At 43.1% G+C, this 19,956-nt stretch overlaps 1 protein-coding gene across 1 annotated transcript in view; it reads right to left on the bottom strand.

Moving 5' to 3' along the window:
• gys2 (glycogen synthase 2) overlaps window positions 1–19,956 on the bottom strand; it is a 57,477-nt gene that overhangs the window by 17,473 nt on the left and 20,048 nt on the right. Inside the window, 6 exon segments of the mRNA XM_080207840.1 lie at window positions 214–292; window positions 3,977–4,036; window positions 10,792–10,898; window positions 14,453–14,573; window positions 15,587–15,704; window positions 17,934–18,078. Of these exon segments, the coding sequence (XP_080063966.1) occupies window positions 214–292; window positions 3,977–4,036; window positions 10,792–10,898; window positions 14,453–14,573; window positions 15,587–15,704; window positions 17,934–18,078 (630 nt within the window).

Here is a 19,956-nt window from a genome sequence, read left to right as displayed (position 1 = left end):
TGCTGGATCTAAAATTATAACCAAACACCATCCATACGATTCTTCCTCTCCACAGAGAGCATTCACTCAATAGATTTCAACAAAAAGGTTCCAATTCCTCCCTTGAAAATTACAAAATTATAAAAAGCCTTGCATTAGATACCCAAGGATATTACAAACACTTTTGAATAATTTAATAATAAGGCATAAAGGTTTTTCTACTTCCAGGCATACCTGAGTTGCATAGATGGCTCTTTTCATTATGGTCAAGTCATCTCGATCAAAGATCTTGTTCATGTCTGGGGTTTCCCCTCTGAAAATTTACAGGATAATTATTGGGTTTTAAACCACAACTTTTACAGATGAACCACAGAAAGCATGCTTTCTGATCGTATCATAGCTTAGTATGGTTCCTGTTCTGACCAAGACGCAAGAAACTACAAAACGATTTAGACTTACAAAAGGCTTTTGACAGACTATTATCTAAAATTAAAACACATGGGATTGCAGGTAGTGTCTTGAGATGGCGAGAAAGCAAAGAGTTGGCATAAATGGGTCTCTTTCTGATTGGCAGTCAGTGGCTAGTGGGGTGCCGCAGGGATCTGCATTAGGACCCCAACTGTTCACATTATATATTAAATGATCTGGAAGAGGGAACTAAATTTGCAGATTTGGAGATAACAGTTGGGTGGGTGGGTGAGTGAGCTGTGAAGATGCAGAGATGCTTCAGTGTGATTTGGACAGGCTGAGTGTAGGGACAAATTCATGGCAGATGCAGTATAATGTGGATGAATAATCTGAGAGGTTAATCCACTTTGGTAGCACTAATAGGAAGGCAGATTATTATCTGAATGGGTGTAAATTAAGAGAAGTGGATCTTGTTATCCTTGTGCATCAGTTGCTGAAAGTAAGCATGCAGGTACAGCAGGCAGTAAAGAAGGCAAATGGTATGTTGGCTTTCATAGTGAGAGGATTTGAATAAAGGGATGTTTTGCTGCAATTGTATACAGTGTTCGTGAGGCCACATGTGAAATATTGTATGCAGTTTTGGTGTCATTATCTGAGGAAGGATTCCTTACTAATAGAGAGAACACAGTAAAGGTTTACCAGGCTAATTCCTGGAATGGCAGGTCAGTCAAATGAGGAGATTGAATTGGTTAAGTTTATATTCACTGGAGTTCATAAGAATGGAAAGGGGATCTCATAGAAACTTACAAAATTCCAACAGAGTTAGACAGGGTAGATTCAGAAAGAATGTTTCCAATGGCAGGGTAGTCCAGAACTAGGGGTCATAGTTTGAGGATAAACGGTAAACCTTTAGGACTGAGGCAAGGAGAAACGCCTTCACCCAGAGGGTGGAATTCACGACTACAGAATGTAGTTTAGGCCAAAACATGTAATTTCAAAAATAAATTAGGAGATAGGTCTTGGGGTGGGGGAAGAGAGAGAGGAAATATTGAATTCAATGATCAGCCATGATCAAAATGAATGGTGGAGCAGGCTCAAAAAGGGCTGAATGGCCTGCTCTTGCTTCTAGTTTCTATAGGATGTGAACGAAGCCCAGCCCATCGCGCAAACTTGCCTCCCATCCATTGACTCCGTCTACACTTCCCGCTGCCTTGGAAAAGCAGCCAGCAAAATCAAGGACCCCACACTCTTCCATTGGGAAAAAGATACAAAAGTCTGAGATCACATACAAACCGACTTAAAAACAGCTTCTTTCCTGCTGCCGTCAGATCTTTGACTGGATCTACTTTATATTAATTTGATCTTTCTCTCGACCCTAGCTATGACTGTAACAATACATTCTGCACTCTCTCCTTTCCTTCTCAATGAACAGTATGCTTTGTCTGTACAGGGTGCAACAATATTTTTCACTGTATACTAATACATGTGACAATCAAATCAAAGAAATGAAGCAAATCAAAGCAATTTTTGTGTAGCTGTTGCAGTTTCACACAAAGTTACCCACTTCCTATGTTTTTAAACTCTGGAAAAGAAATGCACAGAATGAGGCCATTTGACCCATTAAGTCGACACATTGAGCTTAGTCACACTTTTTGCAAGCCACTAAAGCATCTTATTGATCATATTCCTTTATAAGTTTCACAAAAGCTTGCTGCAGAACAGAAAAGGCACACATCAGTCTCTACCCATTAACGTGACCCCAATCCCCAAAACAACATCAGCAAATTTGATAATGGCACTGATTGCAAATAAATCAGACAATAAGTTTGTGTTGATAGAAAATAATTCAATACAATTTGAAAACCCCTCTCTCCTAATCTGCAGGGACCACTCCCTCCCAGACACACTGGTATACTCCCCAATCCCTTATCCCTTTTCCATGGCACAAAGAACAAAGAAAATTACAGCACAGGAACAGGCCCTTCAGCCCTCCAAGTCTGCCCTGACCATGCTGCCTGATTGAACTAAAGCCCGCTATCCTTCCGGTGACCATATCCCTCTATTCCCATCCTACTCATGTATTTGTCAAAACGCCCCTTAAAGTCACTATCATATCTGCTTCCACAACCTCCGCTGGCACCCATCATCCTCTAAAAAGAAAATCTGCCTTGTACATCGCCTTTAAACCTTGCCATCACACCTTAAACCTGTGCCTCCAGAGTAATTGACTCTTCTACTCTGGGAAAAAGCTGACTATCCACGATCCTCAACCTTGTAGACTTCTTTCAGGTGGTCTCTCAATCTCTGTCGCTCCAGTGAGAGCAAACCAAGTTTCTCCAACCTCTCCTCATAGCTGGTGCCCTCCATACCAGGCAACATCCTGGTAAATCTATGTACCCTCTCACTTTTCTACGCAATCGCAGAAGCTGCACCTTTATGCCCTCCCTCCTTACTATCCAAAGTTCTGAATACTCCTTTCAGATGAAGCAACATTTCACCTGCACTTCATCCAATTTGATCAACTGTATTCGCTGCTCCCAATACAGTCTCTGCTACAATGGGGAGACGAAACGCAGGCTAAACGACCACTTTGTGGAACACATTTGCTCAGTCTGCAAGCATGACCCCGACCTTCCTGTTGCTTGCCCTTTTAACTCAGCACCTCTCATGTATACATGTCAGTCCTTGGCCAGCTGCAATGCTCCAGTGAGGCTGGCTGCAAGTTGGCAATGCAGCATCGCATCTTCAGGTTAGGCACTTTGCAGCCCTGAAGACTAATGGAATTCACACTGTGTCCCTTCTCCTTCATCTTAGACCCCTTTTTAAAAATATCCCATACATACTTCCTCAATGCAAACTCCCCCTTTCGTTCTTTTACGTTTGTATCTTTTGTTGCAACCACTCAGTTCCAACACATTCTTCCTTCAGTTCCAATGAAGAGTCAAAAGGACTCCAAACGTTAACTCTGTTTCTCTCCTAATAGATTATTTTAAAGTTTATTTATTAGTCACAAGTAGACTTACATTAACACTGAAGCAATGAAGTTACTGTGAAAATCCCCTAGGTGCCACACTCCTGTTTGGGTACACTGAGGGAGAATTTAACATGGCCAATGCGCCTAACCAGCATGTCTGTCGGACTGTGGGAGGAAATCAGAGCACCTGGAGGAAATCCATGCAGACGGAGGGGGAGAACGTACAGAATCCGCACAGACTGTGACCCAAGCCGGGAATCAAACCCGGGTCCCTGGTCCTGAGGCAGCAGTGCTAACCACTGTGCCACCCCGATTCTGCCAGACTCGCTGGGTTTTTCAAGCATCATCTGTTCTCACTTTAATACAACTTGCCCCATCATTACTGCGTTCATTTGTATTACATATTCAAAAGAAAAATTTCATCTCTAGCACGAGTACTGAAAAGTACGAAGACTGGAATTCTTTGACCATTCACTGGCGGAGAGAATGGAGAATTTAGCGGTCAGCCAAATCTCCCTTCACTGCAGCGGAACTGGAGAATCCTGCCCTTTGTCTATGGATAGTACACACAAATATTTATTTTTAACTTTATGCTGAAGCAGCGGAATAACTTACTTTAACAATGCTTCATAAAGTCGCTTTCCAAATTTCTCCTTCACTAAATGGGCAGTATCCCTGCAGGGGAAAATAATGAAATATCTACTGGGTGAGTGAGCATTGCCAGTAAACAGTAAAATAGATAAGACAAGTGAATTTACTGTATAGTAAGGAACAGTACATAACGTTGGGCCTTAGGGCTGGTGCTTGCAACATTTCACTTGAAAGTTGTCGATATACTAATGTAGAGTTGCAGTCTCAAGAAGTCCAATGGGTACTTCAGGCATAAAAGGTAGCAGGGTAAAGTTAAAGGATTCAGTCTGGTGGACGGCCTGAATTGACTAGAATAAAGATCAGCAAATGAAGTTCAGGGGCCAATAAAATTAATGATCAAAAAACTGGATATATGCAACTAGTGCCTTTGACTTTTGATTCTCTGATCCAAATTTCTAAGTGAAACTCTTGAACTCATAGTTCCACACTCCATTCAAGATTTGTAAATGTTGACCATCAATTGGTTGGTCTGATAAGACTGTTGTTGAGAAACCAGTTGAAGAGTACTTTATCCAAATAGCTTTGATAGACCGGCACTGAGATCACTGACTATTGTCTCGTGGGCCAACCAAGACATCAAACATGTGCAAACTCAAGCAGGCTACTTAACCGGGGATTGGAGGGTAGGGCAATTATCACCAAAGCAAATCCTGTCCTCCTCAAATATTCAGCAACATTCTTTATAAAAAGAATTATAAAGCAGGAACATGAATCCTTTTCTTCATTGTTTTCTTTCTTTGGCTAAGAGCATGGTGGTTTCAGCTGCTGCCCTGATTGAGATTAGCTACTTTAACACAGATTAACAATGGAGCTGGGGCTTTCACGTGGCTCAGTTTAGTACAAATGGATGATTTTAACAACTAGAGCACAGGGAGATAGATATCTATCTCTGTCCCGAAGAATCCAATCCGCTCCCAATTGGGCAGCGGTAGGGGTAATTTTATACAGTGATGAGGTATTTATGGAAAAAGGAATAAGTATACAATAACTTCTTGTATTGGACTTTATCCATGCAATCCTTCAAAAGTAAAGCAGATTACTAATAATGCAACATTTCTTCTGTAACTAGTTTCAGAGTTTGAACGTAGCTGGATTTCAATTGAAAGCTATTTTAAACGTCAGTAGGTGAATAATTTAATGAAACTTGATCAAACTGATTGACTTCTTGAGGGGGCGGGGGGAAATAAAAAAAAAAATCACAATACAAAACCTTAGTTCTTGGTTCTATCTCATCACCACTATAACATATACCCAGAATCTAGATGACGTGAGCATCCATGCATTAGCCTATTCTGGTCCAATGAGTCCAACTCTTGCATCTTCGATCATGGGCGATTGACAGCTCGCACCTGTTTAAATGCCAGGAATTGTCCCAAAGGTCAAAATACAAACTTGTTTCTATGAGAATGAGCTCTATGTTGTTCCTAAGCTGCTTCCAGACTGATTTCAATTGGGTTTTAAGTGCTGTGCTGACTCAGCATCTTGCTGTACTATTTAGCTGCCCTGGGAAAAAAAAGTGATTAGACCAAATAGTTTTATCATTGGTCTTCATGCGGTAGTTCCACAGGAGAGTGACATGCACTATAAAAGACTCAAACTAGAAGCAGGAGTAGGCCATTTGACTCTTCCAGCCAGCTCCGTCATTCATTTTGATCATGTCTGATAGTCAAATTCAAAATCCTAATCCCTCCTTCCCCAACATCCCTCCTGCCCCAAGAGCTTATCCAATTTCTTCACAAAAATCACAAACTTTTGACCTCAACTACATTTTGTGGTAGTAAATTCACACATTCATCACATACTGGGTGAACAAGTTTCTCCTCATCTCAGTCCTAAAAAGTTTACCCCTTATCCTCAAACTATAACCCCTAATTCTGGACTCCCCCACTATCAGGAACATTCTTTCTGACGCTGTTAGAATTTTATATGCTTCTATGAGATCCCCTCCTCATATGATAGACCTGCCATCGCAGGAATCAGCCTGGTAAACCTTTGTTGTTCTCCCTCTGTAACAAAGACATCCTTCCTCAGATAAAGACACCAAAAATGCACACAATACTCCAGGGTGGCCTCATCAAAGCCCTATATAATTACAGTAAAATGTCCCTATCTCTATACTTAAATCCTCTTGCTATGAAGGCTAACATACCATTTACCTTCTTTACTGCCTGCTGGACCTGCGCACTTAGAACCACAGAACCCTACAGTGCAGAAAGAGGCCCTTTGGCCCATTGAGTCTGCACCAAACACAATCCCACCCAGGCCCTACCCCCACATCCCTACATATTATGCCACCAATCCCTCTAACCTACACATCCCTGGACACTTGGGGGCAATTTCTTAGCATGGCCAATCAACCTAACCCACACATCTTTGGACTGTGGGAGGAAACCGGAGTACCCAGAGGAAACCCATGCAGACACGAGGAGAATGTGCAAACTCCACACTGACAGTGGCCCAAGCCGGGAATCGAACCCAGGATTAGGAGGCCAGAGAAACTTGTTTGGATGTTTGCATTTTAAGTATGGTTCTTACGTGGCACCATTTAAAGTAACAAAACATCCCAAAGTGTTTCTCAGGAATATCACCAGGAACTGCACCTGCCAAAGCTCTGGAATTTCTTTATCTCTACTTCTTTAAAGATGCCCTGTAATACATCCTCTTTGTTCAAAATTTTGGCCATCATCCCCAACAACTCCTTACGTGGCTTGGTGTCTCATTTTGATCTGTGATGTTCCTGGGGAAGTACCTTGGGATGTTTTGTTACTTTAAAAAGGTGCTATTTAAATAGAAGTTGCTGTGTGAAAACAAAAGCTCTGCAATACCGAGATTATCTGGACACCAGCACTCAGTGGGCAGAGGAGATATTTCAGGAGATTGGCCAATTTTTCAGAGGAATTCATTAATCATAGAATCCTACAGTGCTGAAGGAGGCCATTCAGCCCATTGAGTTTGCAACCACCACAACCTCACCCAGCCCTATCCCCATGATCCCATGCATTTACTCTAGCTAGTCCCCTGACACTAAGGGGCAATTTAGCAAGGCCGATCCACCTAACAGAAGGAAGCCATTTAGCCCATCAAGCCCGCACCAATAATCATCTCTCTCAGGCTCTATCACTGTAATCCCATGTGTTTACCCTAGCTAGTCCCCCGTCACTAAAAGGACACTTTAGCACGACCAATACACCTAACCTGCACATCTTTGGATTGTGAGAGCATCCAGAGGAAACCCACGCAGACACAGGGAGAACGTGCAAACTTCATACAGCCAAAAATTACTCTGAAAATCCCCACATGGATGGCGACATTGCGGTGCCTGTTAGGGTACACTGAGGGAAAATTTAGCATGGCCAACGCACCTAACCAGCACGTCTTTCAGACTGGCAGGAAACCTGAGCACCCAGAGGAAACCCACACAGACACACACAGGGAGAACATGCAGACTCCACCCAGACAATGACCCAAGCTGGGAATCGAACCCAGCTGTCGGGTACTGTGAGGCAGCAACACTAACCACTGTGCCACCATTCAGAAAAAAAATGCACGTAAATTAAAGCAAAACCTGAATAGTTTAAAATCCAGCAAATAGCCAGTCAGAGGGGAGGGATGACTTGCTGTCAAACCAAATGGGCCAGCTTGGGCTTCTGATCTAATCACTGGGTGTCAGGTTTGAGTAGTTTTTTTTCTCTTAATCATCCAAGCTTATTGCGATTAATAACACTACTCATTCCTAAAGCAGCAAGAGTTATTTTCAATGGCGACCTCATTCAGGGAGTAAGGGGATCGGAACTTCCCCTCAGCAGGGGAAGAAAATTAAGGAATTAAATCGTCAAATTTCCAACACAGAGACATGTTAAAGGAAACATTAGTGAGCAGGTGGGAAGTCAGCAGTGAGGGGCACACCACAATCTAGGTCAGTTTAGCTCAGTTGGCTCGATAGCTGGTTAGCGATGCCAACAGCATGGGCTCAATTCCTATTCCGGATGAGGGTGGTCATGAAGACCACCCCCCTTCTCCCCAACGCTCTCTCAACCATGTCCCTCACCCATGGTGTGGTGATCCTCACCAGCAGTCACAGCCCATGCTCATCTGGGACTTTACCATCTTGTGGAAAATCAAGATAGAAGGCCAGATTGCAGTGGAGGTGAACAGTAAAAGATATTTAGTCCACTCAAGAGAGAGTATAGTTTATGTAGTCAAAGATAAAAGAATGAAAAGATTGCCACACAGCAGTTTCCTTAACCAGGTGGTGGAGACATATTAGAAACATGTTGCTTGTTTACAATCCTAGACGGAAGAGAGGGAAAAATTTCCCAAATCCCTCTGATAACGTCATCATATAATCACGTGACATACTACACAAAGATGCATCAGTTTACAATACAGAACACTTTGTTATTCTGCATGCAATGTGGAAGTATCGAGTTACTATTTTGTTCAAACACGTGATCTCTGCAAAATATTGCAGCTTCTCAATTTCACATCAACTGCCTCTTACTGGCGAGTGTTCATTAACTCTTCCTGGTCACAAGGTCAAGCATGAAGGATTATGATGCCTTGTGTGGGAGAGTTGCCAAGTATAAGGGACACAAGAGTTCGCCAGTGTCAATGCCAATTTGGGCAGCCATGGAGAGGTGTATGTGATGATTCTTTGATCATGATGGGAGTATTGAATCATTTACTTAGGCCATTAACTGCAGACATATTTTGGCAATTTATATAAATGTTGTGGTAATTATTCTGCATCAACTGTGTGACACAGATTTTATTTGTGCTACAAATGGCACTTAAAATAAAAGCATCTGCAAGTTTATTGCAGAGAGTTGCTATGGTTACATCTCAGGACGGTGACGGAGCAGAGTGTTTGAACTCTTTTCATCAATTGGGTGGCACGGTAGCACAGTGGTTAGCACTGCCACTTCACAGCTCTAGGGTCCTGGGTTCGATTCCCGGCTCAGGTCACTGTCTGTGTGGAGTTTGCACATTCTCCTCGTGTCTGCGTGGGTTTCCTCCAGGTACTCTGGTTTCCTCCCACAGTCCAAAGATGTGTGGGTTAGGTTGATTGGCCATGCTAAGAAATTGCCCCTTAGTGTCTAGGGATGCATAGGTTAGAGGGATTAGTGGGTATAATATGTAGGGATATGGGGGTAGAGCCTGGTTGGGATTGTGTTCTGTGCAGACTTGATGGGCTGAAGGGCCTCTTCCTGCACTATAGGGTTCTATAAGATTGCAGCACAACTGGCTCTATCTCACGCAACATTTGTCTGCACGCGAGTTCAGTGATGCTATTGCTGCAAAATTTAACTTTTCCCATTTTAATTGGGTGAAATCAGCATTGAACATTCAAGACAGGGTTATGCAGCACAACCTAGAATTAGCCTCGGCAAAGAATTGTAGCCGCAGGCTATTCAGCCCTGTTGTTTGTGCTGGTCATCTGAAATAGCACCTCGAGTACCACCCTCCCTCTGTTTCCCCACAAAAATCTTGTGTTCGGAAGATTTTCAAGCAATTTTTCGAAAGGCAATGATTAAATTAAATCTGCTCCCAACACACTCTTCAGGCAATACATCCAAATCCATTTGTTGTGTTTTGTTTTAAATGTCTTCACCATTGCTTCTTTAGAATCATAGAATCCCTACAGTGCAGAAGGAAGCCCTTCAGCCCATTGAGTCTCTAATAGAGCATCTTATCCTGGTCCTCTCCCCAAAACCCCACGCATTTGCCATTGCCAATTCACCTAACCTGCACAACTTGAGTGTGGGAGGAAACTGGAACGCCTGGAGGAAACCCATGCAGACACGAGGAGGATGCGCAAACTCCACACAGACAGTGAACCAAGGCTGGAATTGAACCTGGGTCCCTGGTGCTGTGAGGCAGCAGTGCTAACCGCTGCACCATCCATTCTTCCACCAATGGAAACAGTTTCTACTTTGCCCAAATCCCTCATGATTTTGAGTATCTCCATTAAATTTAAACCTCAGAGCACGCCCAGTTGCATCAGTGCGACACTTGTTTAGCTTCTTGCTCCACTCTACAACCTTCCTTTCTCATGGCATTAATTGATAATCGCTGATGGATGGCTGCCAAGTTCGGGATGGTTGTGCTTAGTAGGTCCATAGGCCCATAACCTCTAGAACAGGATTCAGACTGCCTGGGCTCACTTTATTTCAGACCATTATAGACAGAGGAGACTTTCATCCCATTAATATGGGCTGCTTTTGAACCAGTGAACAAGTATCTGATTTAATACACCACTCCAGAGCAGTGGCACAATAGTTAGCACTGCTGCCTCACAGTGCTAGGGACCTGGATTCGATTCCCTGCTTGGGTGACTGTTTGGAATTCGCACATTCTCCCTGTGTCTGCGTGGGCTTCCTCCCACAGTCCAAAGATGTGCAAGTTAGGTGGACTGGCCATGCTAAATTGCCCCTTAGTGTCAGGGGGGCAAGCTAGGGTAAATGCATGAGGTTATGGGGATAGGGCCTGGCTAGGATTGTGGTTGGTGTAGACTTGATGGGCTGAATGGCCTCCTTCTGCATTCTACGATTCCCATCTCCCAGTAAAATCAACAGCATTCCAATTTTGTTTAAGGATGCCAAGAACTATGAATCAGTGAGGCGTGGTGTGAAGTCTTTACAATCAAACGGAGTAGCGCTTGGAATGATCTAGTTTAGTAAAGTTATAGCCCTCTCCAGGGACACCATTCTGACAGATAGTGTGCTGAGTTCTCAAGTACAACAGAAACTTCAAAAATAACACAGGAAAGATCGACTTACCATAGCTGTTTTCTGACTGCCTGCCCCTTCAATGTTTCAACATTAAAGTTGTGTGTTTTTGCCGGCATTATAAAAAACACCACAACTGTCACATCACTCTTGTGAACCTAATAAAGAGAGAGAGAAAACATGGTGTTTAAAATTAATGGAATCTGGAGTTCCCCACGCACACACACACAAGTCTTTCTACAGTAAGAAATTTGCCTTAATTCTAAGTCCTGATTATCCATATACTAGTATTTTTAATGACCATCAGTTCAATAAGAATTGGTATTACAGCATTATGCTTTTTCTTAAAAAAAGCATGCTCAAATGCAGGGGAAGATTCAATGAAATTGGGAGGGAACAGTCAACTCTGAAGAAGCCCTCATCTTCATAAAAAATAAATAACCTTGCAATTATAAGGCAGTTTTCATGATCTCCAAGTATTTTACAGTGTCAACAATATTTGATAGCAGTCATTCCTCAAAGAGGAATGATGGCACAGTGGTTAGCACTGCTGCCTCATGGCGCCAGGGGTCAGGGTTCAATTCCCGGCTTGGGTCACTGTCTGTGTGAAGTCTGCACATTCTCCCCGTGTCTGCGTGGGTTTCCTCCGGGTGCTCTAGTTTTCTCCCACAATCCGGAAGATGTTCCAATTAGGTGAATTGGCCACGCTAAATTCTCTCTCAATGTACTTGAGCAGGCACCAGAGTGTGGTGACTAGGGGATTTTCACAGTAACTTCATTGCAGTGTTAATGGAGGCTTATTTGTGACTAATAAGTAAACTTCTGCGCAGAGCTGTTACAGGCAGGTATCTGTAGTGAAAGAGTAAACTTTATATAGTTTATTTATCAGTGTCATAAGTAGGCTTACATTAACACTGCAATGAACACTATGAAAATCCCCTAGTCGACAAACTCCAGCACTTGTTCGGGTACACTGAGGGAGAATTTAGCATGGTCGACGCACATAAACAGCACACTTTTCAGATGTGGGAGGAAATCAGAACACTCAATGTGTAGACTCCACACAGACAGAGAGTCACCCAAGCAGGGAATTGAACTCAGATCCCTGGCGCTATGAGGCATGGGCCACATCAATGCTACACTGACAACTATCCCACCCAGGCCCCTACCACCATAACCCCAGATATTTACCCTACTAATTCTCCTGACACTAAAGGAGCAATCAACCCAACCTACACATCTTTGGACTGTGGGAGGAAACCAGAGCACCCAGAAGAAACCCACACAGACACAGGGAGAACGTGCAAACTCCACACAGACAGTGACCCAAGGCCGGAATTGAACCTGGGTTCCTGGTGTTAAGGCAGCAGTGCTAACCACTGTCCTTTGCAAACTGCCTTATGTCCTCTTCTACCTTTCTTTGTGTCATCTGCAAATTTAAGCATACTGAGCTATCATACATCTGGTCCCTTCATCCAAGTCATGGACAAAATTATAAATATTTAAGGACTTAGCATTAGCACCCTGTGACATTCGACTTATTATACACATCTTGTCAACCGAAAAATTATCCATTTATCCTGTTAGTTAACCAATCCTTTATCCATGCTAATATGTCGTTACTTACTACACAAGGAGCCCTGTGTATCAGTAGCCTTTGATGTGGCACCTTGTCAAACGGTTTCTGGAATTCTAAATACACCACATCTACAGCTCTCCTTCAACCATGTTTATTGTTACTTGCTCAAATAAATCTCTGATAAATAGTTTTGTTATATTCATTTTTGGGACATGGGCATCGCTGGCTGGCCAGCATTATTGCCCATCCCTAGTTGCTCTCGAGAAAGTGGTGCCTTCTTGAATTGCTGCAGTCATGTGTAGTGAGTTGACACACAAGGCCGTTAGGGAGGGAATTCCAGGATTTTGACCCAGCGACTGCAAAGGAATGACAATATATTTCCAAGTCAGGATGGTGAGTGACTTGAAGGGGAATTTGCAGATGGTGGTGTTCCCATGTACCTGCTGCTCCTGCCCTTCTAGATGGAAGTGGTTGTGGGTTTGGAAGGTGCTGTCTAAGGAACTTTGGTCAATTTCTTCTCCGAGTGTTCTGGTTTCCTCCCACAGTCTGAAAGATGTGCTGGTTATGTGCATTAGGCATGCTAAATTCTCTCTTTGTACCTAAACAGGCACCAGAGTGTGGCGACTAGGGGATTTTCATAGTAACTTCATTGCAGTGTTAATGTAAGCCTACTTCTGACACTAATAAATAAAGTTTACTCTTTCACTACAGATGCTATCTACTGCATCTTGTAGATAGTACACACAGCTGCTACTGAGCGTCAGTGATGGAGGGAGTGGATGTGCTGCCAACCAAGCAGGCTGCTTTGTCCTCAAGTGTTGTTGGAGCTACACCCTTCCAGGCAAGTGGGAAGTATTCCATCACACTCCTGACTTGTGCCTTGTAGATTGTGGACAGATTCTGGGGGGGTCAGGAGGTGAGTTACTCATCAGACAATTCCTAACCTCTGACCTGCTCTTGTAGCCACTGTTTATATAGAGTCCAATTGAGTTTCTGGTCAATGGTAACCCCAAGGATGTTGACAGTGGGGGAATTCAGTGATGACAACACCATTGAATGTCAAGGGGCAGTATCTGAAGTATCTCTTATTGGGGATGGTCATCGTCTGGCATTTGGGTGGCGCAGATGTTACTCATCAACTACCATTTCCAATCAGTCAAACATGACTCAGAATAAAAATTAGAACTTGGAACTTTTTACAACAAAACAGCTCCAAAGAATAGATTTCACAGCATTTATAAAAAATCGATTTGTTATGTACTTAGAAATCAAGGAATTCAGAGGTGGGAAAGGTCAGTGACAGAGGAATAGAATAAAAAGCTGCAGTTGAAAATAGCAACACATGAATGGTGCCATGTTATCAGTTCATCAGCACTTTTCCCCCCCCACAGTGGAAGAGTCAATTACTAGGGGGGCATAGGTTTAAGGTGCAAGTTTAAAGGAGATGTACGAGGCAAGTTTTTTTTTAAAAACACAAAGGGTGGTGGGTGCCTGGAACTCAATGCTGGGGGAGGTAGTGGAAACAGATACGATTGTGAGTTTTAAGGGGGGCCCTGACAAATACATGAATAGGATGGGAAGAGAGAGATCCGATCTCTGGAAGGGTAGTGGGTTTTAATTCAGTCGGGTAGAAAGGTTGCAGGCTTGGAGGGCCGAAGGGCCTGTTCCTGTGCTGTAATTTTCTCTGTTCGCTGGCTGCCATTAATCTGCAGATGAAGTGGAAGACAGTAAAGCCGTAAACTGTTGCTAGCCGATAATATAAACAATAGCACCCAACAGGAGATTTACACACTCAAATCCCTTCTTGTGAAAACACCAGCATCTGATGAGACCATTAGCTGCGCACAGAATAGATCTTGTGACAACTCGCGAGAAAAGTATTAGGTGATACTTGAGAAAACAGCAGCATTTGCCGGTCCCCTGAAGTTGACCCTTTGCAGTGGTAATGGTGGGTAAGCTCCACAAAAGCCCGTAGACTTGGGCGGGATTGGAAGATCCCATCAGTGGCCAATGGTGCGCCACATCAGGAAAACCCACGGCGAGGAGCTGGAAATATCCCAGCGTTATTCTGGGATCAGGTTAGGGGGGAGTGAAAAAGAACTGTGGGAATTTTGTAACTTCTTGTATTCTTACCCTGAGGAGGAAGTTTAACCTCGACAAAGCTTCTATGAACAAATCAGCTCCTTTGTTTGTAAATTCATATCTGCCGGCGATGAAGAAGAAGAGGGTCTTTTCCAAATTGAAATCCAGGTGGCTAGAATCAAATCCAGAAAAGGGTAGCAAAAATAAAGTATTTTAGTTACTCGCCTCTTTACTAAATGCATTATCCCGCATCCTTAGTGATTACAGAGACGTTTGCAGACTATGTCACAGATATAACAAGAGGATTACAGTTACAGTGAGTGTACACTTCAAATTTTGATTTTGCATTTCTTCCCACCACACAAACGGTTGTGACTTTTTACAAGGATTTGGATTGTTTTGGACGCAGAAGTTCTATAAATGAACGCTGTGTTTCGGAAAGTGCAACCACATACTAAAAGTAATTTGCAGTGAATGGAATTTGTTGCATTATAACAGCCTGATAATGAATCTCTTCTTCAGAATGGGTTGCACACTGTAAACATTGACAATCCCGTCTTAAAAGCAAGCAAATAAAAACTCACTTCCAGTCAGTAAGAGCTGTGCAGAAATTGTTAATTAGAAAAATGGAAGGAACCACAAAGGGTTTATGTACCAATCCAATTAATTAGAGGGAGAAGCATTAGATTGGCGACAGTGACATTTAAAATGCTTTGTTTTAATGTAATCATTCACGAGGTGTGGGCATCAGTGGCTAGGCCAGCAATTGTTGCCCATCCCTAAGTCCCCTTGAGATGATGGGGATGAGCCACCTTCTTAAAATTCTGAAGTCCCTATGGGTTAGGTACACCCACAGTGTGGTGTGGGAGGAAGTTCCAGGATTTTGACCCGGTGACAGTGAAGGAACGGCAATCTATTTCCAAGTCAGGATGGTGGTAACAGAAACAAAGCACAGTTTTGCTGGATTCCAGTTGTGCGCGTGAGATGTTGAATGGCTTGCGTCACACTGGTGTGATGAGTGGAGCTTACGGCTGGTCAAATCACAGCTTGTCTTTATGACTGGTGAGCTTTCAAATGGTTGATTAAAAAATAGTGATCTAAAGGCACTGTTTACGGGACACAGAAATTCCAGCATTTTTGCACGATACGCTAAAGACAGAAAGGTGAAAAAGCAGCAGGCAATACCCATAGAAATGGCCCCGAATAAATTCCTGGATCCGAGACTTGTACAAGGCATGCAGATTCTGAAATTCATGCATGGCAGAGAACTTCTTAATATTCAGACCATTTGGTGTGATTACATCTACAAAATAAAAAGGACAGTGGAAGTATTGAAGTATTGTTCTTCAGTTTTTAAAGCAACAGACACTCAAAAGTGAAAACAGGAGATTTTTGTACTTTCTACCAATAAAAAGTAAATGGGTCAATCTTGTAATGATCTGTGATACAGGGGATGGCAATGATGTGGAGATGCCGGCGTTGGACTCGGGTAAAACAGAAAGAAATCCCCCAACACCAGTTTAAAAAGTCCAAAAATAAACTTGTTTGGACTTTAAACTGGCGTTGTGGGATTTCTTTGTTACACAGGGGGTCTTCTCTAGCAGGGATACCAGTGTCAGAGGATCAGGTAAGCCACTGTCCCGTTAATAACCGTGCTCCCCTTTACAATGGGCAGTTCAAGCTAAGAAAGTGCTCAAGAAGCAGGAAGTGAACCAGCTGCCAACATAACTGCCTCAGGTATGGCCCTCAGTGCTCACAACCAGAGCTATATGTCAGGAGTGTGCTGGCTGGCTACCAGGAGATAGGGGAGTCACTCAATCATTGGATAGGCTGCAAAGAAGAGCCTCTGGAGTCATCCCCAATGTTAGGAGGAGAGAATTATAGACCTCTTAACCTTGAATGACAAGGTGCTCTGGAGGTGATTTTAAGAAGCACTAGAAGTAGTAAACTGTACGGAAATACAGAACCTACTTTAAATTACTTCTGACAGAAGAGCAAGGAGTGTACAAATTCAGATCAATAAAATTCTATTGATTGGACAAGAATCAAGAACTCATTCACACAGAGTGCTCGATACAATACATGGAACAGCTTCCCAAACAGTAGACAAAAAAAAGTTCAAAATCAAAGAACTGCAGCTATTTCAGGGCTATCACTGGCACAACAAGCAGAATGATTTATTTCTGTGCTTCTTGTTAAACAAAATGATAGCGGGGGGGTGGGGGGGTGGGTGGAGGTGGGGGCGGCACAGTGGCAGGGACCCAGGTTTAATTCCGGCCTCGGGTCACTGTCTGTGTGGAGTTTGCACCTTCACCCCGGGTCTATGTGGGTTTCCTCCGGTTGCTCCGGTTTCCTCCCACAATCCAAAGATGTGCGGGTTAGTTGGATTGGCCATGCTAAATTGACCCTCGTGTCAGGGGGATTAGCATGGGGTTACAGGCGTAGGGCCTGGGTGGGATTGTGGTCAGTACAGACTCAATGGGCCACATGGCCTCTTTCTACACTGTAGGGATTCTATGGTACAGTTGGATGCAATCCATCTAGATGACCTATCGCTGGGATAAATGCCCTTGGTCACCCGATTGGACAATCTCTTATGGCCCAGACATGAATCTAAGCAGTCTACAATCACCACATCAATGTTAGATACACGAACAAGAGTTAGCAAGGTTGCATACATTTCCTTCGGAAAATGTTGTCATAAGATCTCTAAGCAACAGTCCCCTATGTAAAATGTTAAATACAACAGTGCCTGCCAGCAAGTTTTAATGTACTTAATAGCACAGCACGTAACGCAATGGAATTCTGGCTCTGAAAACTCAGGTGAGAACGCTGCAGTGAAAGGCAAATAATCTCCACAAATTAAATGGAAGTACAATAAAACTAGATACACTAAATGGTAAGATAACTAATTATAAAGATCCCTGTGTGCACATTCCACAATATTATGAAATTTAATCCATACGAAAAACATGGTTTATTAGTTACTTTTCTCTAGGAATACTAAAGAGCTAAAAAGCCATTAATTTAGCTCTAACTCTAATTAGAAAATGGCTGTGGTGAATTATACACCTGCCTGCTGAAGAGTAAATATATTTTTGTGACACTGTTAAAACATATCTTGTATCTGTACCTGCTATTGGGTCAGTTCTCCTAGTCAAGAAGAACTCGCCACCGATTTCTAGAGTAACATACTTTACTGTTAGTGAACTGCAAAATAATATTGGATGAATTCAAACACAAACGATGGATAAACAAATGTTTCTATAGATGTAGCTCTTGGGGGTAAAGGGATCAAGAGATGCAAGGTGAAGGGAGGGGTGGGGGAAAATCAGGATATTGATTTTGATGATCAGCCACGATCATAATGAATGGTCGAGCAGGTTCGAAGGGCTGAATGGCCAATTCCTGCTTCTAAAAAACTTTTATTTCAGAATGGCAGAACACGCAGTGGCGATCCCTAAAACAGTACTGGATTGTTGAGCTGTAGAGCTAAAATGGGAGAGGGAGCTGAGAACAGCGTGCATCTTGCCTGGTTTTCTCTTTATCATGTTCTCTGCTTCGACCGCAGTGATGGCAGAGACAGTCGCAAACACGTGCGCGCAGTGGGCGCTGGCTCGCTCCATGCAATAGCGATGGTAAATCTGTCTTTCTCCCGCTTCCTTGTCAACATTGAACTGTTCAGTAAGAGAAAGGAAAGGCAGGAAAATGAGTTATCGTCCAGTTGTTCAATAACAAAGACTTTGCACCACCGAGGAGATGCACATAAGAAAAACAAGACAACGAGCATTTCTTGTTAGCTACCTGCACTTAGAATTCTCTAGCCATTGTGCATTACAATGAGACTTGACAAACAAACTAACATTTACTTGAAGATCAGATGTCTTAACGAGGGTTTTCCTGACTGTGAAAAAAGGTCAACGGGGCCCAAGAGGCCAGCAGCAAAGCACGTTTGTTGCGAGTTGCAGTTTATTCATTAAGCTACATTGATAGGCAGATCCCCGTAGGCAGGAGCACTTCATGATGAATGTCAGATTCAAAGCATCATACAGCCAGACCTTCATCCCAGTGAGAGCTGCCAAGGGACAAAGCTCATTTTAAAGCACTCCCAATGATCTCCTGACCATTTTACTTTTGGAGAAGGACATTCCTCCTTTTAAATTGCTTGCTTTTAAAAGACAGAAATTGAGAAATGCAGATTGAGGATGTCCATTAAAAAAAAGTTTTAAAATAACAAACTCTACCATTGTAAGCAGTCGAAACTAAGCTCATTGGTTCTCAACTTCAAGCCATTTTGGCATAAAACTTTTTAATAAATTCGAGTTACAGATCACTGCATTAGTTGGCTCTCAGGGGGCAGATTGGTGGCACAGCGATTAGCACTGCACCCTCATGGCGCTAGAGACATGGGTTTGATTCCCAGCTTGGGTCACTGTCTGCATGTTCTCCCCATGTCAGCATGGGTTTCCTTCCACAGACTGAAAGACATGCTGGTTAGGTGCACTGTCCACGCTAAATTCTCCCTCAGACGTACCCGAACAGACGCCTGAGTATGGCGATTAGGGGATTTTCACAGTGACTTTATTGCAGTGTAGGCTTTATTGTAAGCCTACTTGTGACACTAATAAATAAATTATAAACATCACTCTTCCACTACAAAGACTGTAGTATCATTGGTCATAAATAATTATGAATTTAGAAACACAACACACCAACTACTTGCATCCAGATCAACTGAAGGCCATCTGAACATGCTTTGGATTTGTTAGGGGGGACTGGACTGGATGGAGGCTGGGGGGGAGGGGGTGGGATTGGCCAGATCAGCAAAAGTTCTGTTGAGGGTGGGAATGTCCGCTCCTGTGGTGGCTGGAGGCTGGAAAACCCCATCCACACAATGTCATACAAATTCCTTTCCCATCCCAAGATTTCACGTATACACAAAATTAATCTACCAATACTTCAGCAAAGTGTCAAATGTTGCTGAGAGGAAGGGGCAAAATTTAAACAGTCTCAATTTCTTGTTTCACTGCCCGTCTGTAACAGAAAGGACTCAATTTCTCTCCCCTTTTTTAAAAATGGTAGAGAATTTCCCGATCCCTCAGCTTTGGTGTAACTAATAACCCCAGAGCAAACTGGAGATAAACCCAAAGTGTGGGAGGGGGATGTCACTACGTAGGCCCCTGTGCATTCATGCAATAACAGGATAGCTTTTCCCAAGAAGTCTAGGTTAGCTTGCCCGTTACTGTCCTCCCTCCCCACCAGAACCCTGATGCGTGGTGAATTAACATTGGTCTGTAAGGAGACCCTAGATACTTCCTGACAGACAAGGCAAGAAGAAAAGAATGCAGAGGCCAATACATAGGCATAGCAAAGATAGCTAATGAGTTTTCCTCCGCTGCAGAACAGTGGAGTGTTGTGCAAAGGTTAACTTGTTAAGTTTATTTGCTCACAGTACTGACCCAGATTTTTAAAGAATTGTTCCCAATTTGCAGTTCAAGGGTTCTAGTACTGAATAATCCTATTCCAAATGCCATTCATCAAGAAGTCGACACAGC

The sequence above is a fragment of the Carcharhinus amblyrhynchos genome, chromosome 19 (genome assembly GCF_965287045.1).
Source record: "Carcharhinus amblyrhynchos chromosome 19, sCarAmb.v2.hapA, whole genome shotgun sequence".
In the NCBI taxonomy this organism is placed as follows: domain Eukaryota; kingdom Metazoa; phylum Chordata; class Chondrichthyes; order Carcharhiniformes; family Carcharhinidae; genus Carcharhinus; species Carcharhinus amblyrhynchos.
This window is presented reverse-complemented; position numbering and strand designations above follow the sequence as displayed.